Source organism: Dermacentor albipictus, chromosome 8 (assembly GCF_038994185.2).
Source record: "Dermacentor albipictus isolate Rhodes 1998 colony chromosome 8, USDA_Dalb.pri_finalv2, whole genome shotgun sequence".
Classification (NCBI taxonomy): domain Eukaryota; kingdom Metazoa; phylum Arthropoda; class Arachnida; order Ixodida; family Ixodidae; genus Dermacentor; species Dermacentor albipictus.
In genome coordinates this window covers 4,715,642-4,732,901 of record NC_091828.1, presented here as the reverse complement: position 1 = coordinate 4,732,901, position 17,260 = coordinate 4,715,642, and the positions used below count along the sequence as shown (strand labels likewise).

The window sequence follows — 17,260 nt, the reverse complement described above, 5'->3', positions numbered from 1 at the left end:
CGGAAATTACTCTCGTATTTCTGAAACACTTGAGTCAAACTTCGATACTTCCTCAGAACAAAGCAGCACTGTATCTGTCTCCGAGTTATAGCTGCTGTTCAAGGAACAACTTTTACAGCTCATTGACTTGCACAATCTATCTAAACTTCTTTCAGTGAAACACCGAAACAATAAACCTTGGTTTGATAAGCCCTTAAAGGTACTACTTAATAAGAGGAATCGCATGTTCAAACGGTATAGAGAAAAGCCCGATCCACTGCAATTTTCTAAGCTTCGACAACTTGGTTCTGAAATCCAGATGAAAATTACAGAAGGAAAAAAGCGGTACTTTGACTCCCTCGGCTCTAGAATTAAAGGAAATCCATAGGAACTTTGGAAACTAGTGAAATCAAAAATTAAAGACGATGTTGGTATCTCTCTATTATTCCACAATAGTGCAGCTGTTACTAATGATAGAGATAAATCAGGCTGTTTTAATGATTACTTTCTTTCTGTGTATTCCACGCTAGTACCTCAACATCTTCCAATCTGCTTGAGCAACGCGCTTGATGACATGCCGGATATTGCTATTCACTACTTTGGAATAGTCAGCCTTCTCCAAAAATTAAAACCACACTTGGCACCAGCTCCAGATAGGATACCCAGTTTTGTTTGTAAATCCTGCGCACATATCATATCAAGGTAGCTAGAAGTACTGTATCACAAATCTCTTGAAACCTCAGAATTACCTGAAGACTGGAAGATGGGCGACACTGTTACGATTCATAAAAGCAGTCCCCGTGACAGTGTCATGGATTATCGACCTATATCTTTAACATCTCTGTGTTGAAAAACCCTGGAGCACATAATTTACACTAACATCGTTATCCACCTTCAAAATAACAGTTTCTTTGTCCCTTACCAACATTTGGTTGAGAGCTGGTCACTCATGCGTAACTCAGTTAGTGGAATTTACCCATGACATATTGACGCGAAATAAGTTTGCACGTGATGACACGGGACCCTTAAGAAGAGAACGACGAAGCTCGTGGTTGCGCGCGTGCTCTCCGAGGACCAGCCATCGCTAAAGGCAGACGTTTTTTTGCCAATCTGTCGGTGGTAAACTGTTTTATATGTAATAGCTCGGTTACAATATTCACATCATTTGACAAACGTTTCCAAACAGACTGCATACTATTAGATTTACAGAAAGCGTTTGACAAAGTGGCCAATGTTCTCTTAATTCATAAGCTTTCACTTCTTGGTTTACCAGAAAAAATCCTTTATTGGCTCGAAAACTACTTGACAGGTCGTTTACGAAGAGTGGTAATTAATGGCACAGAATCAGAATAAGCATGCGTATCTTCTGGCGTTCCGCAGGGTTCCGTCTTACGTCCTCTTTTATTTCTTATATATATAAATGACATTGGCACAGGAATCACCTCGAAAATCCGGCTGGACGCAGACGATCCCGCCTTTTACAGAGAAATTAATAGTGATTCCGACCGAGTAGTATTACAAACAGACCTAAATGAAATTTCTTCATGGTGCGACAGGTGGCTTACGTCCCTGAACATCTCAAAATGTGAGCCTATTTGTTTCTTCCGCAAGCGGCAACCAATCCGTACACAGTATTACTTGAACGGCGCCCCTTTGTCAGAAACAAGTGAAGCTAAATGTTTACATGTCACATTTCCCGCCGATCTAACATGGAATCGTCACATTCAAGGTATCACTTTAAAAGCAGGGCGAGTACTTAATTTTATTAAACGGAACTTTAGGCATGCGCCACTAGATTTCAAGAGAACACTTTACCTAAGCAACGTTCGCCCGATTTTCAAATACGCGTCTGTTGTGTGGGACCTGCATGCACAAATTCTTCTCCATACCTTAGAAGCGATACTGAAACGTGCGTCCCATTTCATAACCGGCATTTAGTCATTTCCAAGCAGCATCACAGAAATAAAACGGCACATATGGTTGGAAGATCTTTCACTACGCCGTGTTGTTTCCCACCTCTTTCCTTCGAGATACCGTCTTCAAGCGCACACAACTAAACAGAGACTTATCTACAACCACCAACACACATATCCGGGCGCCACGGCCACTTACTTAAGATAAAATAAATATGCGCGCGCACAACAACATACCAAAACTTCTGTTTTCCCCGTACAATACACGAATGGAACCTGCGGCCTCCTGAATTAATTGAAGTTGCTTCGGATGTCACATTGCCCACTGCTCTCCAAGCATATGTCTTTAGATAAAAATGCACTCGCCATTTGAAACTTTCTTTTATGTTTATGTTTTGCAATGTCAGCGAGCGTGCTGTGTTAATGAGTGTATCTTGTTACCTGGGCGAAACTTGTTCTTAGTGGTGTCTCATGCGCTCCCTCAGAATGTAGCACTTGTATGATTAGTATTGCACCCATGGTCTGCAGTGTTTAACCTTTTTAAGAGTCTGCAATCTTGTATGATATATTGATTATCTGTCCTCCCTACTGTAATGCCCAATGGGCGAAGTAGGTACGTAAATAAATAAAAATAAAAGATAAAAGGTTGCTGGAGCATTGCACAAGCCAAATGGCATTTCCCAGAACTGATATAGGCCGTCTGGCGTGACGAATGCGGTCTTTTCAAGGCCCATTTCATCCACGGCAATTTGTCAATATCCGGAGCGAAAGTCTATAGATGAAAAATAAGTGGCATCGTGGAGATAATCCAGAGCATCGTCAATGCGGGGAAGTGGATATACATCTTTCTTGGTGATCGTGTTTAGATGACGATAGTCAACAAAGAATCGCCAGCTGTTATCCTTCTTTTTGACAAGAACAGGGGACGCCCACGGGCTGGACGAGTGTTCAATTATCTCTTTGGCACGCATCTTGTCAACCTCGCTCTGGATAACTTGTCGCTCAGAGAGCGACACCCGGTATAGGCGTCGGCGAACAGGTGCTGCATCGCCGGTATTTATACGATGCTTCACGACCGTAGTTTGACGCAAAGGGCGATCGTTCAGGTCAAAAATGTCGGAGTAGGACTCGAGGAGGCCCCGGCGCTCTGCGCCATGTTGGGATGAGAGGTCCGGCGCATTCATCTTTGTAAAGTTGTCGGTCGGGGCTGATGCAGAAGGCGCAGAATGAGCATTGGTCGAAGACGGTGCAGCAGATAGAGCAGAAATGTGGCACTCGTGCGTCGGTGACAACGTGGCAAGAGAAATGCCTCGAAGAAGTACTTGTGGGCACTGTCCGAAATTTAGGATGGGAAGACATGTCTGATTGTCCGCAACAGAAATGATGGTGTGTGGGAAGGAGAAATTGTGAGAAAGCAGGACTGAAGTCGCGGGAGTAAGGACGTAGTCTCCGTCAGGTAGAGGTGGGCAGGCTTAAACAGGGATGCAGGTTGCTGCAAGAGATGGCAGGTGTATAAAATCCGCCAAACAAAGCTGAGTTGGAGCTTGAGCAGGAAGCTCAATGTGAAGAGGTAGGGGTAGGTCAAGTTGTACAGTGGCGGAACAATCAATCAGAGCAGAATTGGCGGACACAAAGTCGAGTCCGAGGATCACATTGTAATGGCAACGTTCGAGCCCACTAAAAAAACGGACGTGTGGCGACCTGCGGCACTCACACGAGCAGTACAAATTCCAAGCACAGCCGGAGTTCCACCGTCTTTGACCTGGAGCACTGGAGTCGGAGCAGGAGTAAGTACTTTCTTCAAGCGCGTTCGAAGCCACGCACTCATGATGGAAATTTGGGCTCCAGTGTCGATGAGTGCTGTGATGGGCAAACCATCCAAGTCGGCGTCCAGAAGGTTCCGATTAGTAGGCAGGCTCAGTAGAGGAATATCAGGCCGGTGTTCTAGAGCAGCGTCACCTCCAGGAGCTGCCCCAGTTAGTTTCCAGTCGGAGAGCGGCGACGGTAAGCTGGGGATGGAGAGCGACGCAGCTGGGGCGAACGAGAGCCGCGACTATGTGGTGATTGCGAGCGGCAGGTCGCGGTGGCTCGAGCGTTTTCAGGTGCGTCTTCAACCTTGGTGGGGAGGGATGGCGGGCGAGGATTCAGTGGGGAGCGGCGGTAGGCATGAAAGCTTGGTCGAGAGTGGGCTTGCCAGAAACTTCGACTGTGGCGAACGATGTGGCCCATACGTCCACAGTAAAAGCAGGTGGGTCTATCATCATGTGTGCGCCATTCGGGTGGGTTGCGATAGCTCGGATATGGACCGTATTGGCTCCGGTAAACAGGGACAGAGGCAGCAGATGAAGCAAAGTCAGGACGGCTTGCGGAAAGATGGATGGAGTACCCATATTGGCAAGTTATGGCGAATGACTGACTGAATGAGTGACACAAGCGGCCGGGAATCGTCAAAGCACTGCGTCACTGCCAAGGCAGGAGACGTTCCTTCGATTTCTCACGGAACGATACGTACAACGTTCTCGCAGGAGGTGGGCTCACGCGGTAGGCAAATGTCTTCGCACCCAGATGAAGCTGCGGTATTAGGTAGACGCGTAAACTGTTGAACTATGCGGCGACTCTTCACGTCTTCAAAGTCCACATTCGCTTACTATCTAAACTGACAAGTATAGTGTAGTGCGCACAGGCAAACGTGAAAACACCATACTCGATTACCGAGGACACTCGCTGTCAAAACGCTGGCGGTAGGAAGTGCGGCAGCAGGGAGCGGAGTGACCGCCATGTGTTGTGTCACATCAACGCAATCTGAGCGGGGAGAATGCTGCGCGCACAAAGGTATGAAGTGTCGTCCTACGAAGATCGCTTTCACAATACGGTGCGCGCGGCCATGTAACACGTAGTTCCTGCAACCCCGCCCCCTCCCTCTCCTTGCCGAGAAGTTTATCGCGCGATGTCTATTGCGTGAGAAAGATTGAATTGCGATCGCGAGCTGCGCACGTGCGCTTTCTCTCGCGCCTACAGCATGAGGCGTGCGGCGAGGGCGTTATCTCCCTTTTACTTCATACGGAACATCACCGCGATGACGACTACGACGGCAAAAGCGTGCCTTGAGTTTCCTATAGTTGGCTATCGCAACAACATAAGGATAGGGGAACTGTGTGTCTTCTTCCTTGAATTCCATCTAAGCGCTGGCCTTAAATTATGTCAACATTCCATAACACGAACTGACAAAAAAAATTGGAGGACCCTCAATTTCGCCTCAAGAGTGGAACGCGATAGCGTTATCGCACCCCGTTCGCACCACCCACTCATTCGCCCGGCATGCTTTTGACGAGACGAAGGGGAGAAGCGGGCGAATGGCGCGCCAGCTGTCGGGGCAGCGCCGTACATTGCCAGAGGGTCTTCTGTGTTTGCCGCAAGATGGCTCTGCATGTCCGCCAAGCGCAGAAGAAATGTAGCGGAAACGTACTTCGCTACTCGTTTAACTGCGACTTCTGTCATTTACATGCTCATAATTACCGCTAAATACCGCAGTATACCTTTCTACGGCACGTATCTAAGGCAATGCCGCATTCACTAGAGGCGCTTTTGTCCCGTTTTGAACCATCGAACTCATGGCTGAGTTGTAGGGTAGTGGACCAGCGTCTCCTTCTCACACTCCGGAGACCCTGGTTCAATTCCCAGCCAGCCCTTCTTGCAAGTTGTTTTTATTTATAAATTGCTTTCCGAGATTTTTCGCTCACGGTGAACGCCGCCAACGCTGACGACACCGGCTTTTCTGCGACACGAGCTCCATAACGCTGTAGCGTTAGAATCCCACAGAAGCCATGTTACTTGAGTATCTACGTCAATGCGAAGCATTTCCGACTGTCAACGACGCGCGAGGCAAGCGGCGACGTGACACGCCGACGAGATAAACGCTGCTGTGGGCCGTCTTCCAGGGGAAACAACATGTAGTGTTCTCCGAAATTCAAATACCAAACGATCTATAATTCCTAAATTGAAGAAAAAGTAATTATAAAGCATTTATTCCTGTACGGTAGTTTGTATTACTGATATAAAAAGGCTTAAAGGGAAGCTGAAAGCTTTTCCAGAAAAAATGAGTGAAGAGTAGTACGCCTTGGCTTTCAACCCTCTGAATTCGAACCTCGCATCGAAATTGAGCGAAAGAAAGCGCAAACATATTTTATTTCGACGAAAAGTGCAGCAGCAGACACACCCAGCTCGCGCGCCTCGTTTCCGCCTGTGATTGGTCGGGCGCCTCGTGACGTCAATAATGGTGTTCGTCCGGACCGACTGCTGCCGCTACACAAGAAGCACGGTGCAAAGTAGTTTGGTGGTGTTTTGCTGAGACGGTGATGGAAATTTTCGAGAGCTTGCGTTTTTCTGAGAAGTTCGGCGTGTCAAGTCCAAATTCTACGAGAGCGATATTGCGCGCGACGGTAACGGGCGACGGCTTCGAGCGACACAACGGGCCATCGCTTGAACAAATCGTTCGGTGTTGTCGCTCGATCGCTCGTTTCTAAAAATCTAGAACTCGTCACTCATCGCCCGCAAATGCTATGAGCGACTAGCCAATTGTCCGAAGCCGAAACTGGATGTACATATCTCAGATACTACTTTTTCTCGCACGGAACGAGCAAACTATTGAATTTTACACGTGCAAGAATAAGAACCTAGTGCAAGACCTTCAGAAATATCTAATGCTCCTTCTTCAGTAAAATACATCAACCTAATTTGATAAAGCATGCGTCACGCTAGTTTCGGCGCGTATATTGCTACCCTCATACCGGGAAGTCGTCGCTCAAAGCCGTCGCTCGCGTGGAGTTCGGCTTGTAGACGACGAGTGAACGCGACAGCCATCGCCTCGCTTGTAGCGCTGTCGCTGTCGCGTGCAAGATCACTTGGAATGCGTTTATACTTGTACATACTACACCTACGTACATACTTGTACATGCTACATGTACAAGCCGATTGCGAAGAGCGGGCATCTCCAAGAAGCAAAAAATGCTGGTGCAAGCACTGCGTTCCACGCGAACGAAGGCGAAGTGTTAGCATCTCCTTGTGTTGGAAATGTTCTTTGGCGAGTATGTTTTTTGCTAAGCTGCATTCAGCGTTCCAGTGAGTACGTTTCCGGGCAAACAACTGTAGTGTTATGTTCCTGCATGCCTCCTCGTAGAATGTAAGCGGTGATGCGATCTTCAGCGTTTGTGCGCTGCTCCAAAGCTGTCGGCAATCTACACAGACGGTTTAAGCACGGCAAAAGTTTACCGGCTGTTGTAGCACGTGTAGTATAGAACCATCATCATCAGCCCGCCATCCACACGCTACTCGTAACCGGCTAATTCCGTCGGCTACGTGCGATGGTCGGTCTCTACGTGGATGGTCGGTCGGCCGGTGCGAGAGAAGGGGGAGCACAGCGTCTTGGCGTGAGCAGGATTTCCAACACATGCAAACTTTACGCTTGCACTGCGTCATGGCAGCTGCATGCAGGCTCTTTCACAACACACGTGCGAATAGAAAATTCGCGCTGCTTGGCGATGAAACCTGCGTCAAGGGTGGGCGATAAACATGCACCTTCCGTTCAGCGTGCTATTTTTTTAAGGAGAACCCAAAGCACGCATTATTGATAAACTTCGGTAGTAATCGTCCCGGAAGTGGTTAGAGCACAACAATGTTGTTCTTGAGCGCTTCAAGTTGTTTAGCTTCACAGCAGCCTCCCACTTAGCTGAAAGTTTCTTGTCTTGCAGGAACTAATGGAACGTCGGAGCATCGTCGCGGTCGCTGGTGTTCGCGCAAGCGTAGGCTGCACAGAACGCCGGCATGATCGACCTAGAAGTTCAATTGATGCTGCGAACGTAAACTACCACTCCTATATACAGACAAATAAAGGAATGTAGGGTCGAGCGAAGCAGATTAGGACGGCACACACGCAGAAATAAGCCCGGTCAGGCACGGTCGCGGAGACTGCGAAGGAGCGGAACACCAGTGTTGACGTCACTAAGCCGCGGTTTGCGGTCTCCGCTCGCATCGTCAGCGTCAGCAGCAGCACGCGGCGCTCGATGGGGGGCGGAGCTACAGCGCAATTTCAACCGACGATTGCGTCGCTCCTAAGTGAAAAATCACCCCCCCCCCCCCCAAAATTTTGCCTTCATGGTTTATAAGGTTCCCGCATCCGTATATGAGCGTCTTATTGAATTCGACAGACTGTTCAGCTTCCCTTTAAGGCCGGGTACTTTATTATAAAAAGGGAAAATTAGGAAAAGTATGCGAAATTCGCCGAAAAAGGTATTCTCGTGAATCAGGTTTTAATTCTGACCAATGAACCGTGTCAGCTGATTGTGCCTATTTTTAAGGAACTGCAAATAATTTCGAATCGCCTCTTGACTCATTCCTCTGCCACCGTGCACTTGGATCTTCCGGACGGTCTTTTCCCCAAGCGCTGTTCAACTGCTACTGAGCATCGAAAGATCTCCTTCTTGTCCTTGCTCATGTTTGCTCAAATACACATACGCCTCTAAAAGAACACACAGAGAGGAAGACACATTGACGCAGCTGTTGTGCTTCCTATTAGACGCTAATATGTGTTTTCAGCGAACAACACGTCGTACATGTGGCCCACGGTGCATTTCTCGAGGTCACAGATCTAGTACTCAAGAAAATAATTGTTCATCGTTGCATAAGCAATTGTATAAATTTTATGCGCAGGAACATAATCACAAGATTGACTGGGACAATGCGACTGTCGTTGCCAAAGAAAAGAACGTGTCATCCTGACCCCTGCTACAATCTCTAATCATTCAATCGACGCCAGCTACGATGAGCCGGACACCAGGGACTATGCCTGCCGTTTACGCACGTTCATTACGTCACGTGCTGGCTATTTAAGTGACGACGATTTCCTCTCAAACTCAGTGAACAAGGAACCCGTACGCGGTTCCGAAACGTCAGATTATTCATCAGACTTTGTCAGCGACCGTAATTCCCTAAATTTCCATGCCTGACCAGACGAACTTTCGTCGAACCCTTAATTATATTTCCCGCGAATTGCTTCTGACTGTCAACTCACCTGCATTACACAACCTTTCTACAAAAAAATACAAAAATAAAAAATAAATAATGAAAAATAATTATTTCAATCTTCTGCACAAGAATTCAACAACATATTAAAAATAGATAGTGCAAATGAAACCTTAAAAGGAATCTATCACTGCACTAGTACTTAAAGATGTTTTCAAGTTTTTTTTGCAGGCAGACCGGAAACTCAAGACACAGAAGAATGACACCATCTCTATTCAAGAATCAAGCCACAACAAGACAAGAAAGAAGTACGAAACCAGAGACAAGAATGGAAAACCAGAAGCAAACTATCACCATCATCATCATCATTATCATCATCATCATCATCCTAGTTACGCCCACTGTAGGGCAAAGGCCTCTCCCATACTTCTCCAACTACCCCGGTCATGTACTAATTGTGGCCATGTTGTTCCTGCAAACGTCTTAATGTCATCCGCCCACCTAACTTTCTGCCGCCCCCTGCTACGCTTCCCTTCCCTTGGAATCCAGTCCGTAACCCTTAATGACCATCGGTTATCTTCCCTCCTCATTACATGTCCGGCCCATGCTCATTTCTTTTTCTTAATTTAAACTAAGATGTCATTTACCCGCGTTTGTAGCCTCACCCAATCTGCTCTTTTCGTATCCCTTAACGTTACACCGATCATTCTTCTTTCCATAGCTCGTTGCGTCATCCTGAATTTAAGTGGAACCCTTTTCGTAAGCCTCCAAGTTTTGTCCCCGTACGCGAGTACTGGTAAGACAGAGCTCTTATACACTTTTCTCTTGAGGGATAATGGCAACCTGCTGTTCATGATCTGAGAATGCCTCCCAAACGCACCCCATCCCATTTTTATTCTTCTAATTATTTCATTCTGATGATCCGGATCCGCCGTCACTACCTGCCCTAAGTAGATGTATTCCCTTACCACTTCCAGTGCCTCGCTACCTATCGTAAACTGCTCTTCTCTTCCGAGACTGTTAAACATTACTTTAGTTTTCTGCAGATTATTTTCAGACCCACCCTTCTGCTTTGCCTCTCCAGGTCAGTGAGCATGCATTGCAATTGGTCTCCTGAGTTACTAAGCAAGGCAATATCATCAGCGAATCGCAAGTTGTTAAGGTATTCTCCATCAACTTTTATCCCCCATTCTTTCCACTCCAGGTCCCTGAATACCTCGTGTAAACATGCGGTGAATAGCATTGGAGAGATCGTATCTCCCTGTCTGACGCCTTTCTTTATTGGGATTTTGTTGCTTTCTTTGTGGAGGACTACGGTGGCTGTCGAGCCGCTATAGATATCTTCCAGTATTTTTACATATGGCTCATCTACACCCTGATTCCGTAATGCCTCCATGACTGCTGAGGTTTCGACTGAATCAAACGCTTTAAATATAAGCGTTCGTTATATTCTGCACATTTTTCTATCACCTGATTGATAGTGTGAATATGGTCTATTGTTGAGTGGCCTATACGGAATCCTGCCTGGTGCTTTGGTTGACAGAAGCCTAAGGTGTTCCTGATTCTATTTGCGATTACCTTACTAAATACTTTGTAGGCCACGGACAGTAAGCTGATCGGTCTATAATTTTTCAAGTCTTTGGCGTCCCCTTTCTTATGGCTTAGGATTATGTTAGCGTTCTTCCAAGATTCCGGTACGCCCGAGGTTATGAGGCATTGCGTATACAGGGTGGCCAGTTTCTCTAGAACAATCTGACCACCATCCTTCAACAAATCTGCTGTTACCTGATCCTCCCCAGCTTCCTTCCCCATTTGCATAGCTCCTAAGGCTTTCTTTATTTCTTCTGGCGTTACCTGCGGGATTTGGAATTCCTCTAGGCTATTCTCTCTTCCACGATCGTCGTGGGTGCCACTGGTACTATATAAATCTCTGTAGAACTCCTCAGCCACTTGAACTATCTCATTCATATTAGTAACGATATTGCCGGCTTTGTCTCTCAACGCACACATCTGATTCTTGCCTATTACTGTTTTTAGGCTTCCTCCGTTCCTGAGCAAACTATAGCAAACTATAGGAAAACATTAATCAAATTATATTCAATAAACGCCCCTGATTTCCTTGCCCGTTCCCTTGGTCGTGGCCAGCCGGATAGTAGCTCTCCCCCTTTTATCTTTCTCTCTCTTCCTCTTTTTATTCTCTCTCTCTCTTTTTACTTCCTTTTTTCCTTATCTCTCTCCCTATTTTTAAAAAAAATCCCGTTATACTTAGTGGCACGGGAGGGGCTCATTATTAGTTGTATTTATTTTTTTCTTGCTTATTATTGTCATTATTTTTATTTATTTATTTATTATTTTTATTCTTCCTTTATATTTGCCCCACTCTAACGTATGTCAACTCACCTGAGAAGTGGTGCGGGTCGCAGACGTAGTACTTCTTCCAGTCAGCACCGTAGGATATGTAGTCCAGGTACCAGCAAGCTGACAGTAGTGCCCTGTAGCCCGCAGACGTTACCGAGGACAGCTCCTCATTCTGTGGCGGCTTCCACACGTGCACCACAGTGTCCGGAGCAATCTAAGAACACGGTCAGCCACTTAGCTCATGCACTGCCGTCTGTTTCTCTCGCTCTCTACATACACAAAGAAAAGCAAAGCTGGACATCAACCACCTCCTAAGGAAGTGTCCTGGATTCGACCTAATGATTGCGGTGGAGACCTGGACAAGCTCGCACACTTAACGGCTGGACGTGGCCGTAAACACTTCAGAAAGGCCGGGCTATTACCGTCTCTTTCTTGGAGTTCCTTAAGGTTGCGACCCTTCAGTGCCTATAATGATCCCTCTCTTCACGTAGGTTCGTGTACCGTAAACAATAAAAACGACATAATTGTCGTTGCTGCAGGGGTACCCACAAGTACCGTTTTTTTTTTTGTCATACGTGGTTCTACATTTGACTAATATATTTCCGGACCATGTGAGGAATGCGCCAGGCGTTGTAGCCAACTTCGAAGAGCACATCGTGCGTATGCCAGGAGCCTGACAGGCTTTGAGAAGAAGTTGCCAATATATTTTGCCGTATCAGATGAACTAGAAAAAGAGAAAATAAGAAAATAGGATACCGAAGTAAATGAGTAAGTGTCTGGTGAACGTCAGTTGTACTGGCTACCAAGAATGGCGCTCATTACAAAAGTATTATTGCATTCCTCAAAACTGATAATTACTTTTCGACTTTGTCCTTGCACTTTATGGTCGGTGAAAGTTTCTGCGTTCTGAATATTGGAGGTTGGAATGCGCAACATTTTGACGAGACACACAGAAGAGACACACACCACAGAGCGTTACTTGCAACTATCGTTTTATTCCCTTGTCAGTGGAATAAATAGAGGAAGATACTCAGGGGGGAGGGCGGTAGCGACAAAAAACAAACAAAAAACAAACATAAACAAAAAACAAAAATAGTTTTGACAAATATTGCCATCTACCAATGCCAAGCCGGCTTTGTCATGTGATCGTTTTTGCTGCACTCGACATCAATAAAAACCCCGGATGAGCGTCGCACATAGCCTTGAAATCGAGATAGAGCGATAGGCGGATGGCGCTGTCGAAAACAAAGCGGTAAGAGGGGCGCTCTTCCGCTAACTTTTCGCACTCTCACAGCGCCTGCATTTTTTAGAAAGCGGTAGCTCACGGCAGCTCATTGGCCGCCGACGCCAGATTAGACGGTTATGCGTCGCAGTGACTTAAGGGCCGTTTATAGTCCGACTTTTTTTTCTTTCTTTAAAACTGAAGGTAGCGCTAAAAAGGAACGGACACACGAAGAAAAGACGACACGACGACGAAGAAACGCTACTGACAACTGGTTTATTTTTCGCAAGAATTCTATATTTAAAAGAATCACAACACATGCGCACAACCGAACAACACCAGCCTTCTTTATCGCCATATCAAAAACAATGTCATGCACGTGACGCGAGATGATAAAACACCCGAGCAGCAAGAAGTGAATACATGACCAATTGAAGAAAAGCCATACCGTTACGGTTTTTTAAATTTCCCCAAAAAGTGTGCGCTCAGCCGAGTACAAATTAATTGAAGCATCGCTGATGCCCAGACCCGCCTTTTCTTGTATGTGGAAAGCTTCCAGCAAAACTCTAGCTTTTGCACTTGCACTTCTGCCCAGAACCTTTGCTTCTTTAAACCGTGGCACGCACTCGCAAACTATCACATGCGAAACTAAATTCGCAAGTTTGTCTTGTTTTGTTATGTTTTGAGAGTGTTCCCTTAAGCGGTCATTCAGGCAACGCCCCGTCTGCGCGATATAGCACTTGCCGCAGGACAGGGGAATAAGGTATACCACTCCTAGGGCACACCTTACGAAGACATCTTCATGCTGCTTTTTGCAACCGCGCTGACCTTCACCACAGATGCGGGGGCACAGCCTCGCCGACTTGTTTGGCGCAGAAAAAACAAGCGGCACGTTGTGCCTGCTGGCCACCTTTTTGAGGTTGTGTGAGACCTTATGAATGTAAGGCATCACCTCAGGTTTGGTCTTCACGCGTTCAGGTGCAGCCTTCATTCGTCGGGGCCCAAATTTCTTGAGGAGGGTATCAGCGACAGCTACGAGGACCGAGCAAGGGAAACCTGCGGCCAATAGCCTGCGAACCTGATAGTCAAAACTAAAAGGCATTTCGTGCGGGCACGACTTTTGAAGCGCCGATTCCATGCAGAGCGATGCAATTGCTCTTTTCACGGTCTTTGAGTGGGATGATTCATAGGGCAAAAGTTCTTTCTTTGCACGTGGGAAATACCCCCAACAGGTGTGTCCCTTAGTTATCCTCAGCCTGAGGTCTAAAACACGTATTTCGCTATTTTGCGGAAGCTCATGGGTAAAAGCCAGGCCTTTACCATGGTCATTAAAGGTAATTAAGACCTGTTGTACACTCTTCAAAAGAAATGTCATTACGATCTTTTAAAAAGATCAAAAAATCGTCGACATACCTAAAAACGTTTAAAACCGGGCCTCCAATAAAATCTTGATCCAAAAGGCGATCAACATGGGCTAAGAAGATGTCGCACAAGATAGGTGCAACACAGGACCCTATACAAATGCCATTGCGCTGCAGAAAAGGCTGCTTGTCAAAAAGGATAAAAGTGACACTCAGGTAAAATTCTAAAAGCTTTAAAAAATCATCGAGAGACACTCCTGCTGTGGACTGAAAAGAGAGTTCGCCTGAATTTTCGACAGCTTCCTTCACAGCAACTAAGAGCTCAGGTTGAGGGACTGAATAAAATAAATCCTCAACATCCACAGAGAAAGCATAACCGACACGGCGGTTATTCCGGAGAAAGTTCGTAACTTCTTGGGATTTTTTGGTCAGGAAGGGGTCGTTCACTTTTATCGACTTCAGTTTACTTAGCAGAAAGCGGCTGACACAATGCTGCCAGGTTCCGTTCTCACTAATAATCGTCCTAAAAGGAATACCGGGTTTGTGGGTTTTTGCTGTGAAGAAGGCATTCAAGGAGTTACCTCTGCAATTGGAGATATCATTTCTTCTTCGTGTGTCCGTTCCTTTTTAGCGCTACCTTCAGTTTTAAAGAATGCATCACCAACTAGCCCAGCACCAAGTTTTATTATAGTCCGACGTAACGCGCGCTCGCGCCCGCTACGTTACGTTGGCGAAAACAACTTCTATAGTCCGACGCACTGCAGCGCCGACGTAACCGGCGGCTGCCAGCGCGCCCCGACGGGCCCGGCGCAAATTTGGCTCCTGCTCCATTCGCACGCCGGCGCCGCCGACTGCGTCGACCCACAATGCATTGCGTGCGAAGAAAAAGGCTCCAACACAACTCCGCAGACAGCTTTTGCGGACGGCGCGCGACTTGGCGAAGCTTCTGCGCATGCTCCGAAGATAGCAGCCTACGGCGCTGGCAGCTCGGCTGGCGCAGCGCAAACGACGTAGCGTGACTGACCGCGAAGGACGCTCGCCCGCGCGCCGATAACGTCGTATGGCCTCGAGCTCCACCACCGGAAAAGCTGGCGCCACCGTCGGCGTGACGTGCTAGGAGGGATCACGTGGACATAGCGGCCGCGTCGGCTGCTTTGGGAGCGCCGAAGCGAGCTGAAAACGAGTTTAAATTCCCTCGTACGCTGCGGTCCTCATTTAGTGGCCAAATTTTCCCGCTTCGAGTGTCTCCTTTACAACGCTTGAAAGCACTAAAATAGGTAGTGGCTGCCTTTGAAGGCTCCCAACATGGTAGGCTACTGCTCGGTGCCGCAGGGCCGAACGCACGCAACGGAGGCCGGTGTCAGCCTTATTCACACGTAGCCGCAGGACAAGCTGCGTGAAGCTTGGCTCGCGAAACATAAAACCGGCAAACAGTAATCGGCTACAACTCGGGTATGCAGCAAGCACTGACGCGAGGAAGATTTCTGCTACGGCGCCGCGTCTGCGATGTTCGGAAAACGCGCACTGAGACGCTCGCCCGAGTCCGCTGCCCGACTAATGTCATGACGGTTTGGTCTATGAACTTGTCGATGCTATAGATACTGGCAAGTTCAGTGGAGTGGAAAGGCAATGGTAAGAAGCACATTAAAAAAAGCATGGCATATGGTCATGTTTGCGTTATGAATTAATGCACTGGATTACAAAAAAAAAGGAGCAGCGGGAAATGGCACGCTGAGAACACCGATATATATGCAGTGCGACGCAACTCGAGAAATAATATCGAAAGGTCAGATAATTTAGAAGAAAAAAAAAAGACTGAATCGTCGCGACGGCACATCACAGTCCCCGTAGGCGTCGAAGTCTCTGCAGTGAAGTTATTTTTGAATAGCTCTGATAGCACCCACGCAACAATGGTTGCTTGCATACTGTCAAATCAGGCACGTACCCAAGGGGGGGCCCAGGGAGGCCCGGGCCCCCCCGAAATTCGGACGCCTACCCCCCCCCCCCCCCTTCGCTCCCTGTCCGCGCCACCACTTTTCAAACGTATTTCGAAAGCGCTGCCAAATCAATTTTGAGACTTGACAGCTATTCGGCGGTCAACATTTTGCTGCCTTTTTCACCCCTTTTGGATGGGGTAGTTTTCGGGGTCTACTGGGATGTGAAGGCCAGCTTCCTCATCGATTCCGTGCCAGCGCGATTAACTAGACGCATTCAGTTGTCGCCGTCTATTCAACGGTCACCGCATCGCTGTTGGTTCGTTAGTTCAGCCTCGTTAGCTTAGACTGATCTAGGGACCAGGAATGTGACTCGGTTCGTGGTCAGCTGGTCTGTATGCACATGGAAAGAGCTGCGGCCGGATAAAACGCCAGTTACGCTTAACGTTTCCTTTTGCTTCATTATTTCCTCGAGTGACGGCTCGCCGAAACGCTGACAGATCATCAAAACAATATGCCCGTGATATGGGTTAGATATGGTGGAACATAAAATAATGCAAGACAGCGTCCATCATCAAACTATGCAATAACCCTAAAACTCATGGACAATACGACTTTCACCCGTTAACTCGTCTGGTTTTTCCCTAATTGTACAGCTCCTTTGGTGCAAAATTGCCAACTGGAAACGAGAGTCGCAAGGAGTTGAGAAATTAAGCGATCTACTAAGGGAGAGAGCCGAGGCAACAGCCAAACAGGAAGGAAAAGGGAAAATTAACAAATTTACTCATTGTCTATGAAAATATTTATGGATCAACATTTGTTTTTATTTAACTAGGAAGTAAAGAAAACGCCGCCGGAAGTGGAGAACAATTTCGTGTGTAGTGAATGACGCTTACACAGTTATCATTCGAGCCGCCTGACGTAGCCTTTTCTCTGCTGTGCTTATATATATATAGGTGTCTTTCTAATCTTCCGCGGTGGGTGCAGTACGTTTAAAATCCCAGCGTCCTGTGCCCTACGCGGTTCTACGGGACTGGCGGCTACACATCGTTACGTAACTTCCAAAATAAATATACGAGTCATTTGTGGCACTTGCTAGAGCAGTAAACGAGGGATCCAAAAGAACTGTGATTGTTCCGCAAATATATATTTATTGATAATTGTTCCAGAGCGAATTCAACAAACGCTACTATAGTATAGTCGGCTACAACTTATGTCCGCCAGCCACTGTTCCTCCGCGAGGCTGCAAATAATTCGTACTTCAAACTTTTTTCTGTTACCCAAATAAAACAGTAACACCAAAAATAAAATTATTAACGCGTAATTTTATACCGTTTCCCTCGCCTAATACAGGGGAATGCCGAAAGCCTAATTCTTTATTGAACTGAAATAACATGCTTCCTTCTCTGCAACTATTTATTGTCAAGTTTCACTTCAGTTGGCACTGAAGTTTCATGAGTAAAACGGATTTAACAG

General features: G+C 46.9%; 1 protein-coding gene across 3 annotated transcripts in view; it reads right to left on the bottom strand.

Annotated features, from left to right (window-relative positions):
• The window catches only part of LOC135910447 (beta-hexosaminidase subunit alpha-like), a 274,956-nt gene that overhangs the window by 45,994 nt on the left and 211,702 nt on the right, over positions 1-17,260 (bottom strand). For all 3 annotated transcript variants that reach the window (XM_065442484.1, XM_065442483.1, XM_065442485.1), the window contains one exon: positions 11,310-11,481. In XM_065442484.1, the coding sequence (XP_065298556.1) occupies positions 11,310-11,481 (172 nt within the window). The remainder of the gene's footprint in view (positions 1-11,309; positions 11,482-17,260) is intronic.